We start from the raw sequence: 22424 nt of genomic DNA, 5'->3' as shown, positions 1-22424 counted from the left end.
ATGAATTCATACTTATTAAGTGTTCAATTTCAAACTTGGTTTCATAAGCTATGATAGCATCAAAACTAAAGAGCAGGTGTGCTGTGAAGTAATTTATTTGTACATTGTCATGTCCATGCATAAAATATATATTGTTCACACTCCATGACTTGACTCTGTCTTCATTAAGTAGACCAAATATAGGATTTCTGTCACATTAATATGCAATTCAGGTAAACCAGATATCAAGTCATTTCTCTTCAAAGAACAGTAAATTTTTGGACATTTGAAAATGAAGATAGTTTATAAAGTAGGAGAAGCAGAAGAGCACCTTGAGTGCAGATTAAAATATTCCCCAAAAATTATTCATTAAAAGAGACAGAGATTAATGACAAAAAAACTACCAAAATTGGTTTTGGAAAATCTAGCCTCCAGCTTTTGAATCCCCCAATAATGCAGAATATATTACATAAAAGGGGGAGCCACCATATATTTTCTTGTCAGTAGCTGTGCTGAGAACACCTTCACCAGGTAGAAGAGGCTAAGAGGAGCTTTGGTCCTTCAAAGAACTGCACACAGAAGGCTATCATTTAGCACATGACTGCTTTCTCCCACTAGTTTCTTGTCTCTCACCTGAAAAACGCAGCTGGCACGACTACTCATATTGCTACTAAATTAAAGCAATAGCTACTAAATTAAAGCACAACCCTCAGTTGCAAGGCCATCTGACCACACATCTGATGCCCCACTATCCTACACCACTTCACAGCATTTAAAACAGGGATGAAATAACCCGCTCTGAGACAAGACTGAAGAGAATTTTCAGACTCCGTGCACCAGATCACTTCTATACATCCATTTTCTAAATTTCTAAATATTACCTTTTCTACACTGCAGGATCCAAAAGAAAACATTTTGCTCAGAGTCCTAGTTTTTAAGGAAGATTTCATGGTTACACAAATATTTCAGGACTTCCCAGAATCCCTAGCCTCACTCATTGAAGTGAGACCCAAATCTGAGGACTGCTTTTATTTTAAAGAACAGTTCTTTATTTTGTGTGTAGCTCCAGCTCTTTTTAATGTTGTAAAGTAAGAGACTGACAATAGTGCTTAAAGAAACATGCAACTTAGGTGTCTGTATTGAATGATTACTGCTATCCCCTCCACTTTTTTTCTGTACTGCTGAATTTGACATTGAGACTTTGGAAGTCTAAGATGTGCTTTCTGTCAATAAAGTCCTTTTTAGCTGCAAGGCCCTTAAGGAAGTGATTCACTATGTCTGTATAATGATTTGCACACTGGGGCACTGATCTGGTTGAAGAAATCAGAATTATCCAATAACTTCTGACTGCAAGCTCTTTCAGTCACGGCTGAGGCTTCTCAAAGTGCTCTGTTGCTGAGGTCAATAACAATTCCTTACAACTTCCACAGGAGCAGCCCAGTGCAGAGGTCTTTCAGAAGTTCCATCTCATGCGTGGTAGCTAAGTTGGAAATATCCTAGACTCCTTTCTCTACAATACACACACACACAGAGTATGTAACAGAAATTATTTGTTTCTTGCATAATCAGTAAGAACAGAAACTCATATATGGACAGTCTTGTTATGTCTTACAAATTAATAGTTAACTCTTAAATTAGAACACTTTAATCAAGGGCCTCCAAGAAACATGCCATAAGCTAAACTTGCTGTAGGTAAGAGATACAGCAGGGAATAGAAGAAGGGGTCAGTTCCCTACAAGAGCAATTGATGTGAACTTGGGGGGGGGGGGGAAAGCACAAACAGCAACAAAATTGCTCAGATAAAAAGTCCAAGTTATTCTTAAGCATATTATTAACTGCCTGTAAATTATATTATGCTGATTTACTTAAGACTGAGTATCTGAACCTTGTATGAACTGTGCATCATCAGGCTAAAACCACACAATATTCTGAAGGGGTAGCAAATTAAACATCTCTCAGTAACACAAAAAACAAGATACATCAAGGATTATATCAACCTTCTTCTTAAATTCATTTAAAATGCTTCAGTCCAAAGTTACCTGTTTGCTAAATACAGAAAAATTATTGGATGGCTCTGGAACTAGTCACATTAATGCATCTGTCTTTTTCTTCTTTCAGTAACATGATTCAGAAACTGAGCTTTTTAGCCCTGGCACATGCAACTAAGTTTTAGATCCTCTCTCTTAGCTAATAACAAGCATATTTTATTTAAACAGTGGCAAACTCCTACCATTCTGCTCTTAAATTATTGCTATTGTTTAGGATATTTGCCTCCTTTCTTTTTAATTATTTTTTTATAATCACATGTAGAACATTGTAAGCCCAGCAACTAAATAAACAACCCAGATCAAAATTGAAAATGATGGTCAGAAGCATTGATTTGTTACACTACCTTAACAGCCTGCAATAAAAAAAATAAATATATAGACATGGGCAATCATCCTCAAAATGCTTGCAAACTGAAGAAATATGATAATGAAATCTAGCAGCTGTTCCACTTCTCATTACAATGTTGCATATATACAATAGCATTTAAATGTTGCATATTAACAAGCTGGTGCATGAATAGTGAAACTCATACAGAGCTGTTTCCTTTGGGTTTCTGTCATATTTCCCTTGAAGCTTTCTTGCCCAGGGCTCCCAGTGACTCTATTTTGGATTATTTTTCATGGTCACTACACCACACCTTCCGAGGGTTGATGTTATCTGCTGCCTGGAAAGGGGGCCTGCAACACATGGGCTCCTGAGCCAGTGCCTCACATAAGCCAAAGAGCCCGCATACACCATCTGCTCTTGCTCATGACTCTGAGGAGTCCCTGTGGTACAATTTATGTTTTTTTCCTTATCAGCTTGTGAATTTCTATGACACCTGTTGAAACTGGCCTTGAGGTTCAAGAACTACTGAGACAGAAAAAAAGAAAGGTGGCAACTACTTTAAAAAGTGCCACATTTCTTTAGGAAGTTATGTTTAAAATTATCAAATATTGCTGCCTTGGGAAAGTGATGGATGCCACTTTGAAAATGAGCCTCCTGGAACACTACTTCACTCTAAAACATATTCAAAATTTTCTCATTTAATTAACACAACACATCCTGAAAAAGCAACACAGACTTTATCCCTGTGAGAGACAACAGAAGAAAACTTGGAGTTTCATAGTAGTTTCCTGGGGTTTCCTTACAAAACCAAAAATAATATATATTCATAGAATCTGAGTTTTTAGACATTTTAGGGGATTGACTCTCAGCTGATTTGAGAGAGTTAGAATAAACCAAACCAGGTTGGAAGAGACCTTCAAGATCATCGTGTCCAACCCATCAACCAATCCAACCCACCTAAACAACTAACCCATGGCACCAAGCACCCCATCAAGTCTCCTCCTGAACACCTCCAATGATGTTGACTCCACCACCTCCCTGGGCAGCCCACTCCAATGGGCAATCACTCTCTCTATTGAACTTCTTCCTAACATCCAACCTAAACCTCCCCTGGTGCAGCCTGAGACTGTGTCCTCTTGTTCTGGTACTGGCTGCCTGGGAGAAGAGACCAACCTCTGCCTGTCTACAACCTCCCTTCAGGTAGTTAGAAAGTCCTCATGGCATCTTTGAATTCTAGAAAAGATACAAGACCACAAGATCCACAATGATATGAAGGTCAGGCAGTACAGAAGTAATAATACTGTTTATGAAACTATTATTATTTTGAAAACCATTCCACTCTCTTCTAATGTGGAAATTATTGTGGAACAACTCTCTGATGTTAACATCGATTGAAAGGTTAAAACAGACATGACTGAGAAGATAGCATCAACATTTTTAACAGGTAGAAAATAGCAGCCAGGAAAGATAGAAAAAGTTTTTCAAGGGCAGATATAGGAGAAAAAAAAATTGATGCAGTAAAACACTGATATTAAATATACTAGAGAAATAAAAGAATAAACAAATACCCAAACTTGAAAATCAGATACTACTCAATCTACACTAAACTGGATTTTCAAGATGGTAAATGGAACTCTAAATCTTTCTATTAAGTTTCTGAAGCATTAGTTTTTGTTCAAATATTCCATCAGTGTCTTGTATAATCTAGTTGCTGACTAATATCTAATAACTGGAATTACAGTGACGCTTACTGAAACACAATGTGTTAAAGACATATGCTATTTTTGCTGAAGTCTTCAAGAAATGTTAACACTTTTAACATGTAATACTTAAGCAAATTCCCTTTTCAGTGGGTATTTCAGAAATACTTTCTGAAAGAGCTAACATGCACAATGAACTTAAGGGCTGCAAAGAAAGCCAGTGAACCGAATGGCTGCATACCGCCAACAATGGCAGCAAGGAAACTGCATTAGAGACTAATAATATGCTTATATTTAGAGGAACATCATAGAACTATAAAGAAAATCCACTTTAATCTTCCAACTGTGAAAGAATTAAGTGTAAAAAAAAAAATAATTGGTAGTGTAGTTCAGGTTAAATACATGAATGTTGCTGACATATAAGAGAGATTTAGGTAGTGCTGTTGAATTAAGAAAATTGTGTATTCACCTGTTTGGTGCATAATTTGGCACTCAACTGAGATCAGGGAGACTGCATTTCTAAGTCATGTAGGCATATTTGAGAAGCTCTGTTTAAGGTACCTAAGCATCCAATCTAGAAGTTTCATTATGATAGCCTGCCTTCTGCGATGATAAGCAGTCAGTCAATTTTAGCCACTAGCTTTTATGTTTTCCAAATAAAAATGGGAATGTAGTAAATACTGTATCACAACAACCTTACAGCAGTTATATGTCACTGGTTTGTTTGACTACCAGTTGCTATGTGTGAAGGAATCCTTTCTGTAATGAAACTCTTGTTGATCCATTAGGAATAGCCAGAGATTAGATTCCTAGGTAGCAGACATTTGGGGGCCTTAATTGACTGCTCTTAGGCATACAGTGTCTTATACAATGGAATGATAATGGACCACTCCTCACAGCTTTTGATTTTTTATATTCATTTTCACACATCCAAATAAAAATATAGAAGATATTTTAAGCAGATATATATGTATGCATGGAGGGGGTGATGTATATTTATATATTAGGGTATACCAAATAATGATAAAAAGTTACTAGCAAGGCCCTATCCGTTCTAGTACATTCTCTTTATATTCTTTTGTCATTTTTGAGAATAAAGTCCATTTAGGCTTCATTTCTTCCAAATCCATGCTCCATGGAGAAGTGCTTTAGTATTGTTTTTTTGAATCAATGGACATAAAGCAGAGAAAAAGGTTTCCATCTGCAGAGGATCATCACGTTGTTACAAGCAACGCTGCTGTAATCAGAAGAGCGGCTCATTAACTGCAGCACAGAACTGAGGGACACGGTTCTGAAATGCCACAAGCACTTCTTTTGGTAGAAAGTATACTTAAATAGGCCTGTACTCATGGTCTAAGAGATGTCAAATAGGAGTGTAGAAAGTTTGGTGGATTTGTTTGGGTTTTTTACCCCTTTTATTCACAGAGATACAGGGCTTTAAAGACCTAGATTACCCTTAAGTTTTATTACTGATGATCCAAAGTAATACCTTCTAAAGCATGGGTTTTTAATAAAGATCTAAATACAAATCAGCAAAGTGTCTGATCACTTGGAAATATCACTGTATGAAATACTTTCAATACTTTTCCTTTACAAATGCAAAACTGTTCTTCTTCTAACCGTAAATATGCTGCTTTTGTAGTCTGGAAGTAAAACTAAACAAAGTCAAATTGTTTTCAGTAGCTTTGGAATTAGTCCCAAATGCTTCTGGTAGTCCTTATCCAGCCTGCAGGGAAGTTGCAGAACTACTCTGGTAAACTTTCTTTCCATCATGAACGCTCCAGATAATTAATGTACGGCATTTAACACTAAATAGTTTGTGTTAGATATTGGAAGACATCACATATAGCAGTTAATCTTGTTCTACTTCTGCCCATGGTTAGCACCAGAGGAGCAGAAGGATAGAAGATGAGAATTGTCAGGCAGGTTGTAAAGTTGTCTGTATCACTAGACTAAAATATGTGCTTCAGTTTCCCACAGTCACTTGTGGAACAGTATTTGTTGTAATAGGTAATGATCCTGCTGTGAAGGAATGAAGTACATATTAGTGACTTAAAGGGTAGAAAAGACTTCATCCTTCACTTGGAGGTGAGAGAAGTGGACTGTCTCCTGAGAAAGATCTGGATTGTGAAAATGGCTCAGTGATTACTTTTTACACAAAGACTTTAAAAAGTCTGGTGCAATTTTCTCCCTGAACATGGGTCCCTGGATAATTTTAAGCATTAAACACGTGGCGTTCATCTCTAAGGAATAGTTTTCTACTCTAAGCTAAGAAAAACTGTCCTTTGGACAATAGGAAGAGAAAGGACATCCAGAACATGAATCGTTCTCAGATACCTCTGAGGGACTTTATATAAAGGCAGGACTTTTATTTTTTTCCTTTGATTTTATTCCTCTGGAAGTGCCTTACCATTCTCTCATGCCTATCTCTTACCATTCAGCATAGAGAGTGATTTGGGCAACTAACTTTAAATAGACACACATTATTTGCATGACTAAAAAGCTGGAACGACTTAGGTATTTGTGGAACCTAAGTCCTATACTATAAGGAACTGAAATTTTGTCTCTACATCTTAAATTTTCACCTGTAAAATGTGACACCTTCCTTCCTTACAGTGAGACTGTGAAGGGTGGAACCTTAATATTTTTATGTAGTTGTCAAAATGTCAGTGGGGGTCAGAAAACAGCTTAACATAAATAGATAGAAAAGGATGCTGGAGACAACAAGCCCCAACCCTCAAAGGTATGAAGGTATGAAGGTATGAAGTTGATTGCCTGTGGGTGAGAATTGAGGGAAGGCCAACAGGGCTGACATCCTGGTTGGAGTCTGTTATAGACCACCTAGGATAGGATAGGATAGGATAGGATAGGATAGGATAGAATAGAATAGAATAGAATAGAATAGAATAGAATAGAATAGAATACCAGGTTGGAAAAGACTTTTGAGATCATGAGGTTGATGATAGGACTAGGGGGAATGGAATGAAGCTGGAGGCGAGGAGATTCAGGCGGGATGTGAGGAGGAAGTTCTTCCCCATGAGAGTGGTGAAGCCCTGGAATGGGTTCTCCAGGGAGGTGGTTGAGGCCCCATCCCTGGAGGTGTTTAAGCCCAGGCTGGATGAGGCTCTGGCCAGCCTGATCTAGTGTGGGGTTTCCCTGCCCATGGCAGGGGGGTTGGAACTAGCTGATCCTTGTGGTCCCTTCCAACCCTGACTGATATTATGATACTATGATACTATTTTATAGGCAGCTAGAGGCTGTCTCAAGATTGCCAGACCTTGCTCTTATGGGTGACTTTAACTTGCCTGATATCTGCTGGGAACTTAACGCAGCAGAGAGAAGGCAGTCTAGAAGGTTCTTAGAGTGTATGGAAGATAGCTTCTTATCCCCGTTGCTGCATGAGCCTGCCAGGGGTAAGGCCTTGCTTGACCTTCTTTTTACTGATAGAGAAGGGCTGGTGAGAGATGTGGTGGTTGGAGGCTGTCTGGGGTCCAGTGACCATGAAATAATGGAGTTTTCAACATGCAGTCAAGCTAAGAGGGTCAGCAACAAAACCTCCACTCTGGACTTCCAGAGAGCAGACTTCAGGTTACTCAAGGAACTAATTCAGAAGGACATTGGAAAACAGCCCTTAAAAAACAAAGGGATCCAGAAGGGCTGGACCTACTTCAAGAAAGAATTCTTGAAGGTGCAGAAACAGGCTGTGCCAATGTGCCGGAAGATGAGCCACCGGGGCAGTTGGCCAGCCTGGCTGGGCAATGATCTTCTGAGCAAATTAAGGGAAAAAAGAGGGTGTATCCTCTTTGGAAGAAAGGTGAGGTTACCCATGAAATGTTTAAGGATGTTACTAGGTCATGCAGGAAAAAAATTAGAGAGGCAACAGCCCATTTAGAGCTTAGACTGGCCACTTCAGTGAAGGACAACAAAAAATCCTTTTACAGGTATATTAATAGCAAGAGAAGGGGCAAGGACAACCTCCAATCCTTAGTGGACACAGAGGGGAATATTGTAACAAAAGATGAAGAAAAGGCAGATTTAGGGTGGATGTTAGGAAGAATTTCTTCACAGAAAGAGTTATTGGCCACTGGAATGGGCGGGCTGCCCAGGGAGGTGGTGGAGTCACCATCACCGGAGATTTTCAGGAGGAGACGATGAGGCACTTGGTGCCATGGTTTAGTTGATACGATAGTGTTGGGTGATAGGTTGGACTTTATGATCTCAAAGGTCTTTTCCAATCTGGTTAATTCTATTCTATTCTATTCTATTCTATTCTATTCTATTCTATTCTATTCTATTCTATTCTATTCTATGCTAAAGTAAAGGAAAAATCTATAGATAGGACTAAGTTTGGACTTTGAATGAATTGGATGATACTTCAAAAATTCTCTATGAAATATCTTTCCTACTATTAATATTGTCATTTAAGCCACAAAATCCACATTTTCAGTAGCACAAAGTAGCACATTGCTTATTTGTGTTGAGTTCCACTGAATTTTCCAAGGAAAAATTCTCACTAAGTCAGTTGAAGGTAGTTGCAGCAACATTCTTTTTTTTTTCATTCTCTATGTGTTACATACAATAGCTTATCTCAAGACTTAATGCAACTTATTTTTAATTATTCACATCCTTTGGCCTGTAACTGTGATCTGTCTCCTGTGATATTAAAAAGCCAAGACACAGGTCAATTATTTATGGCTCAGATATAAAGAAAATGTAGAGTCTGTTCTTTAGAAATATGTCCATGATTCATAACAGCAGTAATGAAAGTTACAAGCTTGTATTTATCACTTGGTTCCAGTCCAGTGTTAGTTTCATAATCTCTTGTCCAAAAAAAATATATAAAAAAATCAAACCCAAACCTTTTTATTTGCTTTAGTTAACACTTGAGATCTATTCTGCCTAAGGAATTATTTATCACTATAGTCATAATAATGCACTTCACAAAGCTATTAGACCTGCATGGTCCACAGTTTTGGTCCAACCTTTTAAAGCCTTTCAATGCAAAAAGCACTGTAGCAAATTAATATAAAATATGAGTGGGAAAATTGGAATGTAAGTAGCAAAGCTTTGATTATCTGTACGTTGACCTGAGATCACAGTGCGCAGAGCAAGTGTTTAGAATCAAATATCTCAGTCTGAACCCAGCTTTGCTACCATTGCTATTTATACAATGTCTTGTTTAGACTCTCTGCAATTTTCATGTGATGGACAACAATTTCAGTAGAAAAAATGAGCAATTATTATCACATCTGTAAAGTGAATGGTGGATACACAATATTCCTCACTGCATCATTTTTACTTTGCTGATTTCCACGTTTTTCTCTCTGCCTAATCTTTTTCATTTCTTTGCTTCCTTTCTATGTTTTAATCACTTCACTTGTTTACTCTGACTTCCAACATTACTTCTATAATTTTGCTTCCTCTCAGTTATCTTGTGATTATTTTTTTTTTTCTGGTATCCATGATATTTCATCAAAGCACAGCTATGAGACATATAATTGCAATGACTATGCTACTGGAATCATTCCTCTGTTGTGGTTTCTATCTAGTTTGATCTCAAATCATTGATTATAGCAGTCCCAAGAGTATAATGGTGAATACACACCACAGGTTTGATTAAAGCCAAAGCTTGTAATTCCTAATAAAAAAAGCCACCAAGTCAATGGCCAATTTTAATTTCTTTGATCTTTGAATAAGTTAATCATTTGTGTCTTTGACCACCTTATTTTAGGAAAGCAAATGTACTTGTCTAGGGATCTGAAATCAAAGGGGTGGTCTTTGTCCGGGGTGGTCTTTGTCCTTATTGTCAGTCATAAGCAATTAATCCACCATTACATTCATATCTTCCAAGAATTTCTGCTTTAAAATCACAGCCATTTAAAAAGTCCTCGAATCCAAAACATCATCCAAAACTGCCACAATTTCCAGCTATCTGCAAAAGGCTAAATGGAAGATTTGCAACAAAAAATAGCTCCTCGGTTAGCATGTTGTATGCTGTACCAGCCTTCAGCAAAATTTCACAGTGAAGCTACTTAACCTACAGGCAAAATTTGTTAGAGACCAGTAGCTATAACCAGTACTACTGGGCACCAGTATAATATTTCATTTACACTTCTTACAAAGCAATTTTTTATAATCTTGCTGCATGAATGAAAAGTCCTGTCCCATAGCCTCCAATTCACTACCCTCATGAACTCATAAAAAGGTCTCTTAACACTGCTGTGATTTTCAAGTGGAAATAATAAAATGGCAAGAGTTAAATATTAATATTCAGTTCTTGCATTGTGCCTTTCTTTTATACCAATTACAACTTGAACTTCACCTAACTCAAAAAGACTGCAGACTTCACTCAATTAGCAGTAATAGGATTAAAACATAGCTTTGGAACTGAAGATTTAACTAGGGGAAAAAAAAACACACACAAAACCAAAACACTTGGCAAATGTACACTACGTGTACAAATTAATCTCAAAATAAATATGCAGCCCTGGGTGAATAAGTGGAATGTGGAATGCTAGAGGTGTGGGGGTTATTTTGTGGGGGTTTTTCTTTCTTGACAACCTCTGTAGGTAAAGTGGCTTTGAAAACTGTCATGGCTGTTGAATAGTGATACTTCTTCTTCCTTTAGGTTTGTGGACACTAAAAAAAGTTGCTACGATTCACAACAGGTATTCTCCTTTGAAGAGCACTAAATCCATTTCTGTCTTTTATACATTTCTCCATTACCAGCTTTGTGAAATTTCAGCAAACCCACAGATGCAAATTAATGCATTTAAACAGCTGTCTCCTGAGAAAGGATGTCTGTTTATAGGTGAAAAGTGTCATGAGGACCAAAGCCGTTTCTTTGCCACAGATGTGAACAGCAGGCACTTGAATTTGTGGAAGAGAATTCTTCTGTTACTTTATGCATGCTGAGTTGTTTTTGATTTATTTTACATATGCATCTGATGGTCAATGAATCACTTCATTTTTACTGCATTTGGAGTATCTTCCTTTACAGTGTATGATACAACACCCCAAACTGAAGATACTTTCTGTTTTAGAGAGTACATTTGACTTCTGAGATAAATTGGAATGTCCTAAAGTTCCCCATCAAATCAAAAATTGCTTGACCTCAGTTATAATGAGCTGTTTGTATCCCTTTCTCAGAGGCAAGTATCAAAGATTTACATCATGTTTTACTCACCAAAACCTCAAAGAGCAGGACATTTGAAGCACAGCTAAGGAGATCCAGAAGCAGCTGCAAGCCCAGACAGATGGAGGTGACACACTTAGCTTTTATTTTTATTTCCTTCCAACTAGAGTAGAAATGAAGCCCAAGGTTTGGCAGAGGTTTATGCTGATGATAAACACATGCTTCATATCTGGAAAAATGAACTTCAGGGAAATGCCAGAGAATTACCAAATTCACTTTTTCAAAATAGTTCAAGGAGATGTTAAAGAGATTTGGAAATAAACATCAGTGATAGATTTTGGAAACATGCAATCACTAATGCTGTGACAAATAACAACATCACAAAATAAAAGAGTATTGCTGTCTTGGATAAAGCTGATTACCAAGGAAAATTGTTATAGTCTGCTTTGTGTTTAAATTCACTAATAACAATTTTTTACTGGAGTGGGTATAACAGTAGTCAGTATGAGGAAAGACAATGTAGTCAAGATCACATGCTAGAGATCAACAAGGGTTTAGAAGAAACAGGGCTGGCAAAGAACTGAGCAGAAACACAATGATGGAGATACAGAGAGATGCCTCAACTCATAAGAGCTACCAATTGCATCACTCCAGAGTACCAAGAAAATAATCTGTTCAGCTCCAGATCTTCAAAATAAGAAAAAGTGTGTGACCTCTTGAACCAGATTGTCTTCAGCCTCTGTTGATTTGCTGGACTGCAGGCAATCATAAACTAATTATGACACCATGATGCTATTTCAATCATATTTCAGTTTGATTTCCACTACCCGTAGAGGTTATCTAGACTTTTTATTCGTTTCAATCTCTTTACCTCTCACTCCAAGAAAAGAAGTTAACCTGAAATCAATTGATCTACAAACGACAAGGATTCTGTCTCATTTTTTGTAGCAGATATTTTTAATGTACTGCATCTGAAAAAGTATTATTTTCCCAAGTTTTGAAGTGCTGCCCTCCATAGATGCTACATAGTTTTTTCCCAGAAAATAACATACAGAAGCTCACATGATTATAATACAGCTATAAATTAACCTAACCAGGTCTGGTGCTCCTCAGAAAGTAGAAAGGCCATTTAATTAGGCAGGATCATTAAACAGGGTCATCTGCCTCATGGTAAAATCATAATGAACTTTTGGTGATAGTTGATAATAGTTTTGAATGAATGTATGTGATGCATTATGACCATTTCAGGGCTTGTAAATATCAGCTGAGACAGCAAAATTCTATTTCTACACAACTGGGTCACACAGCATAGCCCAGAGGTCTCTGGTATATCTAACATAAAAATCTCACTATCTTTTTTCTAGAATTTCTTTTAAAACTACCCTTTCACAAAGCAAAGAATCACCTAATTACCTTCTCTGATCTGCCAAGCTACAGTAGCAACCAACATATGAAAAAGACAGGCTGCAGAAATTGATCTGGACAGATGTGGAATGGACAAATCCCACTTTGGTGAGGAGAAGAGAAGGAGGGGATGAATATCCAACAAAGAGACTCCAGCCCTTTAGAGATGGTTGTCATTCTTTATGAAGATTAAGGGACTTGTAGCTTTGCATTCCTATATTAATCCAAAGGCCAGCCATTGTACGAGCTGCCAGAATATAGGCTTGCAAAGACTACACTTGTGATCAGAGCCTGGAGCTAAATGGCCTCCCATTTCTATGCCAGATTTTTTCTGGCTCTGCTATGTTAATTTGCAGATAGGCAACATTGGTTGCAAAGCTTTTTTACAAGACACTTGAGAACACAGAAAGCAATAAATGGAGGAAGTCAAAGAGGAGTCTGTCATGCAATGGCAAGTTTACTTGTACACTGGAATAATATAATTATATGAATATTTTTCAGGATAAGAAAGCTCTTATTATAAGAATAAAAGTCAAGCTATTGGACAACTTGCACATCTGATTTGCTTAAGGAGGTCTATGCAAACTGCAGAGCAAATGAACTAAGGCTCACAGAATAATGTATGAGGACACAAGGGGTGGATGTTTTTAATATATTAATATATTTGAAAAGAAAACAAATAATCCTGGTTTTTCTAGGGAGATTGAGGTACCATAAACACTGCAGGGACTTTGCCCCTAGCATCCAGTGATTTACATATTTTTTTTGTAAAAGTCAGGTTGGTTTGAAGTCACAAGAAGTAGACCAACCACTGTTAAAATGATTACTTTTTCCCTGTTATGCCTGGGTGCAGCCTGTGCAATCAGATTCTTAGTCTTATGAGCAATATAAAATTCAGACACGATTTCCAGTTAAAAAGGAAAACATTTCCACTGGGTTCTTAAAGCCCAACAGATTCTTCTTTTAACTGTTTGCCTTTTTTTTTTTAAACTCAGTGACAATTCTGATACCCAAAGTGGCAACTAATTGCCCTGACAATTAAATGGTATTGCCACAGCACAGCCTTTATGTATTTGTCCTAATAAATGTCAGATGAAGCTCAACTGCTCACTTCAGCAGATGCTAATTTAGGCTGAATGCCACCAGCTAGTCAGAGAGAGAATTTTTGCTTTAAATAAGATTAATCTCAGAAATGAAGTGTGAGTTTTCTTCTTATAACAAAGGCCATTGGTTATTCATTAAAGCTGAATTAGAGGTTTAACAAACACTTGCATAAGAATCACTAATGTCTTCTGTTATGTAATTACTAGTGCAGCGTATAATACTTAATACCTCAATAGTCAGGTCTCTCCAAAATTCAATTACTATAGCCCTTGTCTAGCACTGCTATTTCAAAGCTCTTTTTTCCCTAGTGACCCTTCAGCTTGACTACTTCTTGCTTGGCTGCCATTTGTCAGTTCAAGAATAGCATGACTGTCAAATCAAGAACAGGCATATATCGGACTACTAACTTCCATCATGGTTCCTACCTTTCCACTAAAGGCAATAGGAAGCTGGGAGTCCTGTTAGGCTTTTAATGCTGGGCCAGTATTTCGCAAAATGCTCATCTACTTTGCAAGGAGGAGACTTGATGGGGTACTTGGTGCCATGGGTTAGCTGTTTGGGTGGGTTGGATTGGTTGATGGGTTGGACGCGATGATCTTGCAGGTCTCTTCCAACCTGGTTTGGTTTATTCTAAATAAAGGTTTATTCTAAATAAAGACTGTGGAGGAGACACAGAAACTGAGCCTCATTTCACTGATACTGGAAAAGCCTGCACAACCTCAATGTAAGGCCAGAAGTGTTCGCATTATTGCTCTCTACTTTACAATTGCAAAACCATTGTAAATTTCAGTTGAGACCTCTTAGTATTCCCCACAGAAAAATAAATTCATTACAATTGTTTATCCCTTCTTGTAAATGGGTTCTGCTCCTCTTTACACCACCCATACACTTAACAGTACTTGGCTGTCAAAAGAGATTTTTTACAGGGCCTTTTCACGTGACAATTTTATTCATAAAAATGATATGCCTGGGAATGGCATTGGGCACTGAGCCCAGAAGACAGGGAAGAGCCCATATTTTTGACAGTCAATTCATTGCTAACCAGGAGAACACAATTATTTATGAAATGTTGGTTATAAACTGTCCCAGGACTTGTAATTTCTAAGCCTCGCTGAGGGAGAGCACTAGTTGTCGTAGGCCAAATCCATGCCAGGAAATCTTCTAAGAGCTGTCAAGGGTGACTGGTTGGTCACATTCTGGACATACTTAAATGTACAAGTGTGGACAGATAGTTCACTGCTTCTCAGGGTTCTGAGCTGAGAATGCATGAGAAGAAATCCAGAGATCCTGTGATTAAAGCACGATTATTTTTCCTTTTAGACCTGTCTTCATGCAGAGGATCACAAAACACTTTACACTGAGCCATACTAACAGTAGACAGCTTCAAGTCATCTAGAGAATTGTTACCTGTGATTCCAATTTTGAGTCAAAACCTCAAATTTTGATCCAGCATTAATGCTTTCTTCAACTTAGGAAGGTGATGGACCTGCTGAACCTACTCTTTCAGTAGCAGTGACATCGGTGATTTCCATGCTACAGGAATTATCGCACAGAAGTAGGTCAACAGCTGTGCTCAGATGTGAAGGGCTATGTGCAAGAATAGACATAGCAAAAATAAAAAGGTCTAAAAAAATGACAAAAAATGATGAGGTATATGGGAGGAAGAATGGAGACTGCAGACTTTACACACTGTAAGGTTAAAAAGATTAAGTCTGTGAAGTTTACAAAGGATAGGAAAAGAAGATATATTATAAAAGTCTACAAAATAATGAGTGAGCCTGAGGATCCTACACAGATCTCTCTATTTATTTCTCACCCATATCTTTTGGTCTCCATTCTGCTCCTCCTCTTTCCAGATCTTCCAAAACGTATTTTGCTCTCCTTCCCATTTCCCTTTTCCCTCTTAGTTTTGAATCCCTTCACCTCATTTCCACATTTCCTCTTCTCTTTTCACTCTTTCTCATGACACAAATAATACAAATTATAAGGAATTTATTAATGTCAACAAATGTAAACAACACATTAAAAATAATATTATAGTCCATAGAACTGAAAAGTAATGTATTTCAACTGTCTGCCATGAAAAAATCTGTGTGAAGTCAGCAAACACAAAGACATCTTTGCTGCAAGAAACTTCTTCAGGAAACAGTTCAGGAAGACTTAAAAAGCATAATAACCTCAATTACTGTACTTGTGGTAGTTTGAGATAATTTAAAGTGGAATCAAGAAGTTTTGGAACTTCCATGCTTTCTCTGAAGCAAAAGACATAGAGGTGGCATCCATTTTACTCTGTGTGTGAGAAAACAGAGATGTGTACATCCAAGGTTATTATTTAGACTTTGGTTTTTTTTTTTACATCCAACAGGGAGAAAAAAAAAGCACTTTGAGGATGTGATCCATCTTACCTGAAAGTAATCACCTAAAATAAGCCAAACAAATTGAGTCTTAGAAGGGTCTGCTTGCCCTTCTGCCTACAAAACATCACAAAGGCATCTAGTTCAGGCTTAGACACTTGTTTTAGAGGTAGAAGAGATCCCAAGGAAGGCATTCTGAAACAGATTGAGCTATATGGGCAGCTGATCTATTCTAGCTTAAGTATTGTGTTCCTGTATTCTGCTAATATGTCATTTACTTAAGACTTGTGGCTTGGAACAAAGCCCTAAGATGATGTTACAGTGACTGCAGAGGCAGATGAGATACATATCTGGATGTGAAAAGGATTTTCTTGGATATATAGTGCATCTTTATGCTTTCAAATGATTTATTTTTGTGGGAGTAGCAAGACACTACCATTCTGTCCTCCTTTTCATACTGTCTCCAAAACCTAAATTTACTTTAGGAAGCATTGTTGTTTGAAATGTGGGAGTTGTGCAAACATCAGATGACGTCAGAAAAGGAACTGGAAAGATTAGTGTAGCAAACACTGAGTAAATGAGACTCCCTACACGGGAAATGTAAGGCAAGCCACAGAGGACTCTTATTTGTGACTGTCAGAAATCTATTAAACAGCCAGGACTTTCCTCCTAGCAAGGCCTGGACTTGACCTGTTCTGCTTTTAAACATGAAATTTTCCTGCAGAAAGGTTCTAGAAGAATAAGTAACAAAATTAAGCCTTAGCAACTATTTTAAAAAAGAAATTTAGCCATTTATAGATGTCTTTGTGAGAAGCTTACCTCCAAGCTTCCTCAGTGTCTGAGGTCACTGCAATAGTATTATTCTCCTTAGCCACTCATACAGAAGATCATGGTGCAGGGGGATTTAAAACTGGTTAACAAGCAAACCCTTATGCAGAGCTTTTTCCAGTATATGCAGACAAGCATCACACTGACCTCACTGGGAGTTATAGGAAAGTATTTATCAAATGTCTACCTTGTAGGTACCTGAGATCAGGTAAAAAGATTCTTATCCAGGGACTGGTAGAGCTTTTAATTTTCTGGAGATGCAGTTTTTGTATTTCTCATTAGCTGTGAACACAGTTTGACAGTTCAAAAAGCTCATGCTATTCTATACCAGTAACATTTTCCCACACCATTCCACTCCTTCAGCAAAGGAATCACACACATTTTTACATGCCATTGAGCCAATAGATTATTTCTGTGCTACTCCAAAGGGCTACAGATTTTCACATCTGTCAGTAATCTAATTTACTAATCCAATTATTGCATGAAAATCTAGTATTCCATGAGCACTAATCAAACACCTTGATGAAGAATGACTATACTAACAATCTTGTCTCTATCATCCAAACTTGAAATTGTATCAAAATAGATACCAAGTTAGTTTGACAAAATCAATTTTCTGTAAGCTACATTATCTTTCTTTAATTCTTCATCCCTGGGGGAGTTCAAGGCCAGGTTGGATGAAGCCTTGAGCAGCCAAGTCTAGTTGAGAGGTGTCCCTGCCATGGTTGGGCAGGTGGCCCTGTCAGGTTGGAGTAGGTGATCTTTAATCTTCCTTCCAATCCAACCCACTCTATGATTCAGCAAATCCTGTATCAGCCATTCTTCTGCTAATTATGAATAATAATTTATTAACCCTTTTAAATACTGCCATAAAAACAGAGTACTTCCAGTCATAACACCTTCTCACCAGGAATATCTCTTGTTTTGGATGTTGGTGTGTTAATGATTATTTCTAATTTTAACAATTATAATTATTATAAATGCAATGTTGGAATTTTTTACCTAAAAGTCATCTATGGTCTTTACAAAGGACATGCATAATCCTGAAATTGCAAACACAGCTGATCACTCACCATAAAGGTGCAGGCCATGAAGAAGGAAGAGGCTTGAGGAGGAATAGACTATTAATTAAAGATCCATTCAAATGTATGCATTAAAGTAACAAGATAAGAGATAATCAAAATGTTAAATAATTTGCTTGCTTTGATGGCTTGAAGAGTTGAAGACACTAAAGTTTCCATCAAAACTAATATTTGTATTTTTAGTCATTATTCAAGCTGAGCTTTAAGTAAGATACTTCAACACTCCTGAGAAAAACGCAGCAAGACATAAACACAGAGTAGTAACCTGGCCTTTGCCCACTGACTGAAGGAGGACATTTCTCATGATACATTGTCCTTCACCTATTTGAGTCACAAATAGCATCCTACTTTCCTCTGCATTTTCTTTCCAAATCTGCAATCTTGATGTCATCTGGAGTCAAAGTTTTTTAGTTTATAGAGCTTACAAGTGCTACAAGAGAACTCTGGCATCTCTTTTACCGCTTCTGGTACTTCCACAAGTTAGCTTGTCTTCCTGGAGAGTATAGGTGGCTATTCTTGATGAATACAGAAATTAATCTTGATTCAGGTTTTGTGTCACAAAAGGAGGCCTTAGCATCAGACCTCAGACTTGAAATTCTCTTTCTTAGGCTTTTGCTACTGTTTTTCTGAAAACTAACCCTTTCTTGCTACCTTTCCAAATCCTTGACTGTTCTCACTGGTGGTTTGTAGCAAATCTTCACTCAAGATGGATTCCTCATTAATGCTTGCTTTGGGCAATGAAAAACCATGTTAAGATTTTTTTATCATTTGACTGCCATGCAGACATACACCTATCACCACCAGAACTTCTGTGCATGCAAAGGAAATGTCAGACTTTCAGAAAGGTATAATGTTCTGTCCTTACACGCTATTAACCTCGGCTTCCAACCTTAGACTTTATAACCCCTTAGAGATTTATAATTCCTCTGTTCTTCCCAACAAATCCCTTTTCACCTTCCAGACAGCCAAAAAAAAAAAAAGGACAGATTGGCTTTGCTGTGAAGCCTCCAGTAGAAAATTTACTCAATCATAAGTCTTGCTACAGAGCAATGACAGGCAGTCCTTAATGGTATGCTGGCAGCTCACAAATGGGTGAAAAGAAATCATGTCTAGAAGTCAATCTGTCTATAGGAATATAACTTAAAACACTTCTATTTAATTATGGATTGGGCATGATTTCTTGTCTAAAACCTGAAGCCTACCTTTGAAAAATTCCTCTGGTGACCTGATCTTCTTTAAGAACTTTTGGAGATGTTGTTTCCTGTCAACTCTGACTTCTGTATAGGAATATTTTTGGGTTTCTCTGATTTTTATTCTACTTCTGATATTTTTGCACTTCTAGAATTTCTCTTCAGTAATATATTACATTCCACATCTTTTTATCATTATTTTTTTTCTTTTCTTCGTTGATTTCTTGCCATTTTTCCTCAGACCTTCCAGCGTCCTTATCTCCTGTTTCCCTCCCTACTTTCCTCTCCTATCCCCTCTCGCCCCCCTCCCCTCCTCCCTGATTTGCTTTTCCTCAGTTTCTTTTCTTACTTTTTCTCCCTACTTCTTTTTCCATTGTGATTTCCAACCTGCAAAAAAGTGCTACAGGCTCTTCAGCCACCTTTGTTCACCTGATAACTTCTGCTAGGCTACTCCAGAAGCTTCACCTGCCCCAGTTAACCCAGAGATTCCAAAGCATTTGAGAGGGATTTGCCCTCCAGCCAGAAGAGGGCTATCATTGCCCTGAAAGTCGAAGCACATAAGGTCAGTTTGCCAAAGTGAAGAGACAGGCAAAAAGACATGGTGCCAGACACACGCCGCCTCATATATGTCCCCCCAATTAAAGCAGCCTGTAGGGAAAGTAGTATGCCACTGTAGTGCATTGGTATACTGACCCCTCTGAGTGCTTGTTAGCATCACCATACTCAGCATTTCCTCTCACTGATTGATAGGATGATAGATATGTGTATGGCAGAGAGCAGATTCATTACAGCACATTAGCCAGACAGGCAGAAATATGCCCACAGGGGCAGAAAAGCTGTAAGGAATAAATAAAAAGTTTATTATTTTTCTTAAACTTTTCCCCAGGCTACAGTGAGGAATACTGGAGGAGTAGGAGAGTGGAGGAAGCCCAGAAGAGAAAGGGAGTGGCAAGAACTGGATGGAAAGTTTATTAGCATTTAAGGAAAGGTTTAAAATATTCATTGCTGGATTCAGAGTGTGGATAGTAGCTGAATCTCTACTTATCTTTTTATTTTCCTTCCCATTGCTAAATGAGAAAGAAAGAATTGGTGCCTCAGATATCAAGCTATCAGAACATTCCTGATATAACATCTCTGAAATGGCTACCTGGCTCTTCTGCTCACTGCAATTAACCATTCCTCAGTTTTAAAAATTAAAAACAAACTTATATCAGCCTTTATCAACAGCTGCCACCATGTGGTATCTGAAATACGACAGTTAACTTCCCATGTGAACAGAGAGAAATATGGTGGCATCACCTGATCAATCCAGAGATGTTTTTAAAGCATCTGTTTGATACACACAGCTTGCAAGAGATGATGTGTCTGATGTGTGGCAGCTTTGCACCCCTGCACAGCCCCTGATGAGACAGAGGAGTGGGCAGCCTGATGGCACCACTGTACCAAACTCATTGCGCATGCTCAGAGCTGAGAAACCAGATCAAAGTCCAGGGATGTCAACCATAATGTATGAAAAATTGCCAAATGACTGATGCCAAAACATATCTGCCAGATACAGATTTACCAGGAGACAGCATTCTGGGTCCCCAGGTCACGAGAAGTTGCCAGCTCTGCTATGGTGTGAGGGAGCAAACACGGAACAGCTAGGACCTATTCCTGTTCCCTCCCAGCTGGACCTCAGCCTGTCTGCTGCTGCAAAATATGGTGTGATGTGGAAAGAAAACTCCAGAGGCATTTCATTATCCAAAGGAAACATGGGGTATAAGTTATCAGCCCTAGATCATTAAAGAGTTGCTCCTAAGGTTACAGCTTCAAGGAGCATGTTTTGAGGCAGCATAGGGACAAGACCTAGTTTGTTAATAACCTGTCATTTGCTTCCTTGAGCCCCACATGCTTTTTAGAACACGTTAATTCCAACAGATCCACCCTTCACCTCCCTTCTGGATTTCATTTAGCACACTTCAAAATGAGCTGGTCATGTCACAATTAAGAATAGCTTTCTGCAGATAACATAGCATTCAGCAATTTGCTCTGTAAATATCTGTTAGTAATGTAGGTACCTCTGTGATTGCTGGAGCTTTGTCTGATGAAAAGTGTGTTCCCACCGAAAAAAATCCATTGAACCCAGGATACTGTGAAACAGGCATATGACACTGTGAATAATGCTCATGGGCTTCTTCTCGAGGGTGCTTGTCTGTCCACTGTTGACCCTGTAGCTTTCCTCTGAGCTGAAATTGTAGTCCAGTCAGTGCCTGCAGCATTGCTTTATTTCTTCCCTTTCCACTATTAGCAGAGCTGAAAAAATCACTATAAAACACACACACAAAATAGAAGCAGCAATTTAATTTCTTGCACAGTGTACCTCTACTACTGAAAAAAAAAAAAAATAATAGAAAAAAACCCTTAAATATAAAATCAGATTAGTGTTATGGTTATAGGGCACCCAAAAGGACACAATCCCTGACACATTACTGTAAAGGGGGAAACAAAAAAAAAAGATGAGAAGAAACAGTTGGCATTCAGTTAACAATCATGTTTGGAGGTTTGTGACTGACTTTGTTATTCCAAGGGAAGCCAGGTACCAGTCTCTTGGGATTAGATACAAAGGCAAGAAAAAAGTGGACATGTATGAATCTCAAAGGTGACTGCTGGGTTAATAAAAGAGTCTGTTTTCTGTTCACCCACTCTTCTTCTCAGTGTGCAAGTACATTAAAATATGTCAAAAGGAAAGCCATTTGCTGGGGAAAAATAATTCAGCTAAAAGTCAAAATTTCCAGCTGGTGTATTGCCTTGGTGTGTGCAAGTGCACTAACAAAGTGACCCACACATCTCACTGGATGAAAGTTGATATCCTCATTAAAGTAGAAACAAACACTTGAAAACAGGAACAACTGCCAGGGGGGAAGGAAAAAAAAAGAAAAACCAAGACAATTGATATGAGAAACCTTCGGTTTTCCACACTCTGATTCCTACTTGCTTTACAGCAGATAGGTTATATATTTAAGGAACCTCTTGAAAAGTAATGAAGGTAAAACTGATTCCGTATGCAGTCACCATTCCCGTTTGCTGGAGGAATTGCGTTGTTAACAACCATCCACATTATCATTCTATGGTCAGAAGAAGACATATTTTTCACAGTCCAGTTTCTAAACTGCCACATCCAACACAAGGATCAGTTCCTGCAAAGAGTAACCTTTTCAAAAGTGAATAGCTCTGGGGAAGAAAACTTTATATCAGAAGTACTCATGCTAGAAAGAGTTTGTAGGATCAGC

At 38.0% G+C, this 22424-nt stretch overlaps 1 protein-coding gene across 1 annotated transcript in view; it reads right to left on the bottom strand.

The window, feature by feature from the left end:
• The window catches only part of TFEC (transcription factor EC), a 97281-nt gene extending 75830 nt beyond the window's left edge, over window positions 1-21451 (bottom strand). The window contains exon 1 of the mRNA XM_068169884.1: window positions 21213-21451. Within this exon, the coding sequence (XP_068025985.1) occupies window positions 21213-21413 (201 nt within the window). The 5' untranslated portion in view covers window positions 21414-21451. The remainder of the gene's footprint in view (window positions 1-21212) is intronic.
• Window positions 21452-22424: the final 973 nt, after the last annotated feature.

Source organism: Melanerpes formicivorus, unplaced genomic scaffold, assembly GCF_026170545.1.
Source record: "Melanerpes formicivorus ecotype bairdi unplaced genomic scaffold, bMelFor1.0.p_v2 SCAF_3, whole genome shotgun sequence".
Classification (NCBI taxonomy): domain Eukaryota; kingdom Metazoa; phylum Chordata; class Aves; order Piciformes; family Picidae; genus Melanerpes; species Melanerpes formicivorus.
The sequence above is the reverse complement of the archived record's forward strand: the minus strand, read 5'-3'. Positions and strand labels throughout refer to the sequence as shown.